This window comes from Coregonus clupeaformis, unplaced genomic scaffold (assembly GCF_020615455.1).
Source record: "Coregonus clupeaformis isolate EN_2021a unplaced genomic scaffold, ASM2061545v1 scaf1701, whole genome shotgun sequence".
In the NCBI taxonomy this organism is placed as follows: Eukaryota; Metazoa; Chordata; class Actinopteri; order Salmoniformes; family Salmonidae; genus Coregonus; species Coregonus clupeaformis.
The window spans coordinates 85,700-94,907 of NW_025535155.1; the positions used below are offsets into that span (position 1 = coordinate 85,700).

General features: G+C 46.5%; 1 protein-coding gene across 2 annotated transcripts; it reads right to left on the minus strand.

Annotated features, from left to right (window-relative positions):
- Positions 1-1,351: 1,351 nt before the first annotated feature.
- Positions 1,352-8,442, minus strand: LOC121564400. 2 transcript variants are annotated; one of them, XM_041875744.2, is made up of 4 exons: positions 5,465-8,442; positions 2,843-3,051; positions 2,071-2,158; positions 1,352-1,606 (listed from the first exon to the last, which is right to left on the minus strand). In XM_041875744.2, exons 1-4 carry the CDS (start codon positions 8,115-8,117, stop codon positions 1,422-1,424), a joined length of 3,135 nt encoding a protein of 1,044 aa, XP_041731678.2. In that variant the 5' UTR covers positions 8,118-8,442; the 3' UTR covers positions 1,352-1,421. The 2 variants fall into 2 exon arrangements, with proteins under 2 accessions (XP_041731678.2, XP_045074577.1); XM_045218642.1 differs by having other exon boundaries at positions 2,843-3,096; positions 5,465-8,441.
- Between the last annotated feature and the right edge of the window lie 766 nt (positions 8,443-9,208).

Sequence of the window (9,208 nt, forward strand, 5' to 3'; positions counted from 1 at the left end):
TTCATCCACCTCTGGCCTGCTGGCTCCCTTCCTCTCTGCGGAAGCATAGTTCCCGCTCAGCCCAGTCAAAACTGTTCGCTGCTCTGGCACCCCAATGGTGGAACAAGCTACCTCACGACGCCAGGACAGCGGAGTCACTCACCACCTTCCGGAGACATTTGAAACCCCACCTCTTTAAGGAATACCTGGGATAGGATAAAGTAATCCTTCTACCCCCCCAAATTGTAAAGTGGTTATCCCACTGGCTATAGGGTGAATGCACCAATTTGTGTGTCGCTCTGGATGAGAGCGTCTGCTAAATGACGTAAATGTGCCCTTGAGCAAGGCACTTAACCCTAATTGCTCCTGTAAGTCGCTCTGGATAAGAGCGTCTGCTAAATGACTAAAATGTAATGTAAATGTAATGACCTTTGGCACACTTTCACAACTCGTAGTGCTACATTCTCACTGCCAAGGACATGATCAGCGACTAATATATTCTTAGCAACACGGTTACACAGTATAACACTGTTTTATATAAATTGCACACACTTCACCTGAGCTTTTAGTGCCTCTGCAATGAGCTGAGCCCCAGTCACATCTTCCATTATTATTGTCGAGAAATCTGTTCAAAGTGCAAACGCGGTTAGCAATGCTTTCTTGGACTTGTTGTTCAGTAGCTTATAAATCGTGTTTAGATCTCTTGCAAATCATTAGTTTTTGTCTGCTTTCCAGCATGCATTACATGAGTAGCTTTTTCTTCTTCAGTGGGGTTTATAGGCAGTTGGCATCCAACGTTATGGTGCATTACTGCCCCCTATTGTACAGAAGTGTGGACATGAGCCGTGCAATAGCAGTCATGAATATTTAATAAACTAGTAGCATTTTTCTTTTTTTATTGCAAGAAATACATAATAAGCCCTCATTATGTGTTTATAACTGCACTTAACTTAACACTTAACTCAATTAAGTCATTATGAGTGTATGACAGTATGAAAAAAATCAAAAATGTATGCACTCACTAACTGTAAGTCGCTCTGGATAAGAGCTTCTGCTAAATGACTAAAATGTAAAATGTAAATGACTTGAGTGTATGCATTATAGATATAGGCTTCATAGAAAGTGTTACAAATGTTCTCCTGTCATCTTATAGGAGATCCATTCATGGATTTAGTTATGGCTTGAGAATGTGACTGGTCTACTGAGTTCTCCTTTATGTCTGTCTTTATATGTGACAACAACTTTTCTGTATTATGTGTATTTCCACAATCAATAATCATAAACGGTACTTCACTATGAATACTTTTGACTATGTGGTTTGAAGTACTTTACCGTTATCTTGCACATACATGAAGACTACTATAGACAGAAATCAATGCAGTAATGTTTTATTAAATAAAGGCTCTGATTAAAATATCATATTAATAAAATCTGGCATTTGGCTAATTCTTCTTCCCAGAAGCTCCTCTGAATGGTTTGGAGATGGCTCTGGAGAGAGCGTGTAACACCCTGACTATGAGTGGGCGTTTACGGGACTGGGACTCCTGGGGAGCAGGGGCCGGTGTGGTTGTCAGGTCCTCCTTGGGAGGGGGAGTGGATGGAACCTCTGGAACCTCACACTCAGCATCTGTCATAAGAACATTTCATAATCAGAAAATGAATGTGTGTGTTTGTGTCTGTCCATCTGTCCGTCTGCCTGTCTGCCTGTCTGTCCGTCTGCCTGCCTGTCTGTCTGCCTGTCTGTCTGCTTGTCCGTCTGTCTGCCTGTCTGTCCGTCTGCCTGTCTATCCATCTGCCTGCCTGCCTGCCTGTCTGTCTGTCTGTCTGTCTGTCTGTCTGTCTGCCCGCCCGTCCGTCCGTCCGTCCGTCTGTCTGTCTGCCTGTCCGTCTGCCTGTCCGTCTGTCTGTCTGCCTGTTTGCCTGTCTTTCTGTCTGCCTGTCTGTCTGTCTGTCTGCCCGTCCGTCTGCCTGTCAGTCTACCTGTCTGTCTGCATGTCTGTCCGTCGGTCTGCCTGTATCTGTTGTCACTGTTTTAACAAGCTTGTCATAGGGTGATACATCAATATGACATTATCGATGCTTATCACTTACCCTGTGAAATATGAGTCTCTCTGAGACGTTTGGTAGGCAGCGCATCCTGTTCAGGGTGTCTCTTCGGTTCCCCTTTTGTCTTGAACAGCTGTTGACAAAACACATCAGGACAACTGAGCCTGTGTAAAATACCGAGTGTGCATCCCAAAAGGCACCCTATTCGCTACGTAAGGCACTACTTTTGACAAGGGCCCAGAGAGCTCTGGTAAAAAGTAGTGCACTATATAGGGAATAGGGTGCCATTAGGGACATAGCCATTGACTCTCTCCCATGTGTATTAGGATTGCATTACAGCGTCCTCACTCAACCTCCTAAAGACAATTACAACAGTATTGTTCTAATGCTGAGAGACAATAGGGGTGTAGTGAATCTGTAGGGTAAATTTCAGCCCTGCCTTACAGATTTCAGCCCTGCCTTGTCCCCTGAGTGGCGCAGTGGTCTAAGGCACTGCATCGCAGTGCTAACTGTGCCACTAGAGATCCTGGTTCGAATCCAGGCTCTGTCGCAGCCGGCCGCGACCGGGAGACTCATGGGCGGCGCACAATTGGCCCAGCGTCGTCCAGGGTAGGGGAGGGAATGGCCGGCAGGGATGTAGTTCAGTTGATAGAGCATGGCGTTTGCAACGCCAGGGTTGTGGGTTCGTTTCCCACGGGGGGCCAGTATAAAAAATTAATAAATGTATTCACTAACTGTAAGTCGCTCTGGATAAGAGCGTCTGCTAAATGACTAAAATGTAAATGTAGATGTAATCTCAAAACACAGAGCACCCTACCTTAATCATGATCTTTGGAAACGTATGCATTTTCGGTAGGAAACGCCACTTCCTGTTCTTCTTAGTCTCTTCCCCTCTGGCAGAGGGAAGACGGGCCATGCCGTCAGCCTTTACATCAGCCGGGCTAAGGCTCCTGGCAGGGAATTCCTCAGTAGCCTTAAGGTCAGCTACAACACCATGAGTGATGTCACTTGTGGCATTGCTGGTGTCTGAGTGAGAAGAGCACGCTAGTGTGACCGACCTGTGTACAATAACTGGGAGAAGAGGACGCAGCCATTGAAGTCAGTCACTGCATCCCAAATGGCATTCTTTTCACTTTATAGTGCACTACTTTTGACCAGGACCCATAGGGTCTGGTCAAAAGTAGTGCACTAAATATGGAAGAAGGTGCCATTTTGGACACAACCAGTGAATTTTACATCATAAAACGCAATGTTTTTTGTTTTTTTTTCACCTTTATTTAACCAGGTAAGCCAGTTGAGAACAGGTTCTCATTTACAACTGCGACCTGGCCAAGATAAAGCAAAGCAGTGCAATAAAAACAACACAGAGTTACATATGGGGTAAAAAACATAAAGTCAAAAATACAACAGAAAATATATATATACAGTGTGTGCAAATGTAGCAAGTTATGAAGGTAAGGCAATAAATAGGCTATAGTGCAAAATAATTACAATAGTATTAACACTGGAATGCTAGATGTGCAAGATATTATGTGCAAATAGAGATACTGGGGTGCAAAAGAGAAAAATAAATAACAATATAGGGATGAGGTAGTTGGGTGGGCTAATTTCAGATGGGCTGTGTACAGGTGCAGTGATCGGTAAGGTGCTCTGACAACTGATGCTTCAAGTTATTGAGGGAGATAAGAGTCTCCAGCTTCAGAGATTTTTGCAATTCGTTCCAGTCATTGGCAGCAGAGAACTGGAAGGAATGGCGGCCAAAGGAGGTGTTGGCTTTGGGAATGACCAGTGAGATATACCTGCTGGAGCGCAGACTACGGGTGGGTGCTGCTATGGTGACCAATGAGCTAAGATAAGGCGGGGATTTGCCTAGCAGTGATTTATAGATGGCCTGGAGCCAGTGGGTTTGACGACGAACATGTAGTGAGGACCAGCCAACAAGAGCGTACAGGTCACAGTGGTGGGTAGTGTATGGGGCTTTGGAGACAAAACGGATGGCACTGTGATAGACTACATCCAGTTTGCTGAGTAGAGTGTTGGAGGCTATTTTGTAAATGACATCGCGAAGTCAAGGATCGGTAGGATAGTCAGTTTTACGAGGGCATGTTTGGCAGCATGAGTGAAGGAGGCTTTTTTGCGAAATAGGAAGCCGATTCTAGATTTAACTTTGGATTGGAGATTCTTTATGTGAGTCTGGAAGTTGAGTTTACAGTCTAACCAGACACCTAAGTATTTGTAGTTGTCCACATACTCTAGGTCAGACCCGTCGAGAGTGGTGATTCTAGTCGGGTGGGCGGGTGCCAGCAGCGTACGATTGAAAAGCATGCATTTAGTTTTACTAGTGTTTAAGAGCAGTTGGAGGCTACTGAAGGACTGTTGTATGGCATTGAAGCTCGTTTGGAGGTTTGTTAACACAGTGTCCAATGAAGGGCCAGATGTATACAAAATGGTGTCGTCTGCGTAGAGGTGGATCTGAGAGTCACCAGCAGCAAGAGCGACATCATTGATATACACGGAGAAAAGTGTCGGCCCAAGAATTGAACCCTGTGGCACCCCCATAGAGACTGCCATAGGTCCAGACAACAGGCCCTCAGATTTGACACACTGAACTCTATCTGAGAAGTAGTTGGTGAACCAGGCGAGGCAGTCATTTGAGAAACCAAGGCTATTTAGTCTGCCAATAAGAATGCGGTGGTTGACAGAGTCGAAAGCCTTGGCCAGGTCGATGAAGACGGCTGCACAGTACTGTCTATTATCAATCGCGGTTATAATATAGTTTAGGACCTTGAGCGTGGCTGAAGTGCACCCATGACCAGCTCGGAAACCGGATTGCATAGCGGAGAAGGTACGGTGGTATTCGAAATGGTCGGTGATCTGTTTGTTAACTTGGCTTTCAAATACTTTCGAAAGGCAGGGCAGGATGGATATAGGTCTGTAGCAGTTTGGATCTAGAGTGTCACCCCCTTTGAAGAGGGGGATGGCCGCGGCAGCTTTCAATCTCTGGGGATCTCAGACGTTATGAAAGAGAGGTTGAACAGACTAGTAATAGGGGTTGCGACAATTTCGGCGGCTAGTTTTAGAAAGAAAGGGTCCAGATTGTCTAGCCCAGCTGATTTGTAGGGGTCCAGATTTTGCAGCGCTTTCAAAACATCAGCTGTCTGAATTTGTGTGAAGGAGAAGCGGAGGGGGGGGCATGGGCAAGTTGCAGCAGAGGGTCAGAGTTGGTGGCCGGGGTAGTGGTAGCCAGATGGAAAGCATGGCCAGCTGTAGCAAAATGCTTGTTGAAATTCTCGATTATTGTAGATTTATCGGTGGTGATAGTGTTTCCTAGCCTCAGTGCAGTGGGCAGCTGGGAGGAAGTGCTCTTATTCTCCATGGACTTGTATTGAGCATGTTACAATTAAGTCCTATGCAGATGAAAAGAGGTACTTTCACTTACCATCCTCCATTGTAGACTTGGACACATAAGTCAGGCTGTCCATCACCACGTCTGTCATCAACTTGATGACCTGATCCAAAACCATTTCAGCCGATGGTGGCATAGGCCTTCCCATACACTGCCCCAGGAGTCTCCTAACAGAAGTCTGGGCAAAGTTGTAAATGAGCTCTGAGGCATCGTCCTTTGACAGCTTCCTCAGGGCTGGTTTAGGCAGCGCTGGTTGAGAGAGGCTTCTGTGGCCAACCATGGATTGAAGCTGGCGGTTTATGGTTATCTCCTGAATGAGACCATGGACCTTTGCGATCAGGTTGCCAGATGCACCTTGAAGGGCTTCAACTGACAGGAGCCTATCCAGATTTTCTTCTGCTGAAGTCATCTCTGGGTCGTCCGTCTTCATTGTGTCCATTATAGTTTTCACTATGATATTGGTGTCAGATATGTTTATTTCTTGTTGGCTCACAAGCGTTGACCGTGAACCTGTCTCATCCATTGCGATAGAGGTATGGGATTCTATCCTTGTGATCTCATCGGCAGCGCTCATGTCAGGCAACTGGTCAAGGCTCTCCAGTACAGAGTCTAACATGTTAGTGGCTATCAGACACTCCTCACTTGCAATCTGCCCAACAGATGAACTCTCAGAGTTGGCCACTCTACACTTGATCACATTTAGGATCAAGCTGAGCGTCTTCTTTGCAGTTTTGCTAAAGCCTTCTTGGCTGACTGCCACTGTTACGTCTTTTAGAGCCACAAGAGGTTTGCAACTTTCACTCATTCCACTGCCGTGGAGAGGAGAGGCTCTCTTCAAACTGTTGTTGCTCACAACTGACATACTCCTGGTGGGCAGAGTGAAATCCTCACTGCATGTGTCAATTACATGGTGGTCTGTTGAAGAGCCACTCGAAGACACAAGGGCTTTAGACCTTTTAGCCAAACAGACTTTTGACAAAGGCTTCTCACTTCTCACAGACGGAGGGCGGCTCCTGTCCTCAACAAGAGCAGTGTCAGCGGACTTAGAACGTCTGAGTGTCTCCACATGGGTGGAGTCCAGCACATATTTGGCTGTGGTGACTGACACTGGTGGAAAAGAGAAAAAGATGTTCAGTCTATCCTTTACTCTGTGGTACATGGTTTGAGCAGCATCCAATAAGTTGTCAAAGACAACTCTGGGTTTGAGCTGGGACTCCAGCTTTTTCTCTTCTAGTGGGAAGGAGTCTGCGTCATCCACAGTGTACTGGGATACACTTTCAAGGTCTTGCATGATAATATTTACTATATCTTCGGCTGTAGAAACCGCATGGTGTGAGAAGGTGGTGCTAGGCATGCTCTGTAGCAAAGAATGGCTGGCTTTGCTAGCAGCTCTGAGAATGGTCTCACTCACAATGTGTTTGGCCTTAGCTCGGAACTCAGCACTGTGAAAGCTCTGGATGGAAATGTTAGAGGTTCTGCTGGCTGCACAAAGAGATCGCGTGAGTGTGGCAATCTCGGCTGAAGTCACGTCACTCGAAATGGTGAGGTCCTCCAATTTCGAAATTATCGAGTCCAACTTCTGGTTGAAGTCGAAGGATGAATTTGACGTGCTCTCCCCAACGGAAGCGGAGCAGTCTTCCTTTGAAGTGTCCACCCTCAGCACCGAGATCACCTGTTTGATTACCCCTTTAGTGCAGGTGTCGAGGGTGAGCTGGTGGGCTGAGGCTGAGAACTTAGAAGGGGTCTTACTGTCTGTCTTCTGTACAGGAGATTCCTCCACAGTGGCCTCAGTTACAAGTAGTCCAGTTGCAGAGAGCTCGATTTGCACAGGAGTATTTTTTCCCTCAGTGAGATGGTGGGAGGTGAACAGCTTCCTTAGTTTGTCCAGGGTTTTGGTATAAATCATCTGGGAATCTGAACTCACTTCCACCCAAAACATTTTGCGACCTGATTTGGTACGCACGGAGGCCTTATTGACCTCAGATACCTCATGCAGGTCGGAAATAATTCCACCAAAGAGATCAGAGGATGCCTCCTCAATATTCTCTGAGGAAACATGGACAGATAGGATTTCCGACAGTTTCCCACAAGAGTCGGTTCTATCCAGCGCAGCAGTATAAGTCACAGCTGCATCCTGAATGACCTGAATGATGCATTGCTCAGCTTTGACAATATACTCCTCCACTGGTTGACCATGGAGGATGTCAACTTTATCAGCAGGGAGCTCCTTCTGAATACTCACATTCTCCTCTGATGGGCATGGGTTGTTGAAGATAATGCTCTCAGTGACCATCTTAGAGGAGGCGAGAGATGAGTCGAGAAGCAGAGATCTGTATATTGTCGAGGTGGACATCTCTGGGTGCTTTATCACAGCAGCCTCCTCCAAAATGGCCGACGGGCCCTGGAGGATGTCAGAGATATCCATGTCCTCAATGGTCTCTACCAGAGACGATAGTAGGTCTCTGGCTGCCAGGTTGGTAGGTCTCTGGTTCTCGAGCTCTGTTTTGATTGCTTGACAGGCAGTTGCCAGAGCAACAACAGAGCGAGAACACAACTGCTTCAAGGTGGAGTCAGAAAAAGATGATGACAGATCTGTCATGGACATGGTGGAGAGTTGACTCTCAGAGACAAATGGGCTGAGTTTGACAGACACCTGTCTGACCAAGTCCTCAGCAAGAGCTCTCATATCTATTGCTCCACTAGCTGAGTTGTGGGAGCAGGCACTCTGTGGCCTTGACGGGTTCCTGTTATCCAAAAATCCTGTTATCCAAAAAACCTCAAGTACAAGATCCACAACATCGGATGACACTTCTGTCACTCTGTTGTCGGACAGAAATGTACTTGGATGAATGGTGCCTGCATTCACAGTTCAGTCGCAAATGGAGTTGTTGGACTGACTCTGGACTAGTGGAACTAGACAGGTTTCACTTGGACCTTGGCCAAAGAGCTCTGCCATTTTGAGCAGAACTGATCTTAAGACCTTTGACTTGGAAATGTTCAGCAGTGGGCCGTTGTTGGACAGTCTGGTGGATGGTCTGCTAGCCGATCTGTGAACCACTAGACTTTGTATTTCTGCCGAAATGGCAGTTAGAAAATAGGTCAAGGGGCTGGACGCTCTCCCCTCATTTCCTCCGTTGGCTTTAGCCTTGATGATGCTATCTATGATGATGACTATGACCTGTCCAGCCAGAGGACCCAAGATGGCCTCAAGCTCCCTCTCTAACTCAAGGGGAGACTTGTGGCCGAGCGCAATATGCTCTATGGCATGGGAATACATCTTAGAAGTCGCCATGCTTAGCATCTCTTGGGCAAACTGTTGACTTGCTGAGATACTTCCAGTCAGCAGAACTAGAGTTCCCTGACTGACACTTCGCATTAGCTCAGCCAATCTGGAGTTGAGAAGGTTTATAACCAACTCGACAATACCCATCATAAACTTGCCGTCCGTTGACATTTTGCTAGGTCTGTATTTCTCCTGTCTACTCCGTTTGGGCAGCGGTACGATGTCACCCTGCGACTGGCCGCTCTGGACCATGTCGAAGACAGAGTCCTCAGAGATGCCAAACACAGATCTCAGTGGTGCTGAGTGTGGTCTGTGTCTCATCTCTCTATCGCCACCCTCAGGTGAGGAGACATATCGCTCTTCGTTCTCACTTAGCAAAGAGGTCATGGACCAGCAGAATGCACAACAGAAATGAATAGTATATGGTAACAAAATAAAAAATATGATCCAAGAATTTGGGACACAAACTCAACCGTGTTATTGTTATTCAAAGG

Coding starts and splice junctions, on each gene's coding strand:
- LOC121564400 (XM_045218642.1), bottom strand. CDS start 8,117: ATGAGAGCTCTTGCTGAGGACTTGGTCAGACAGGTGTCTGTCAAACTC. Junction 2,159..2,842: donor TTCCAAAGATCATGATTAAG/GTAGGGTGCTCT, acceptor TTTTGTCAACAG/CTGTTCAAGACAAAAGGGGA. Junction 1,607..2,070: donor AGAGACTCATATTTCACAGG/GTAAGTGATAAG, acceptor TTCTTATGACAG/ATGCTGAGTGTGAGGTTCCA.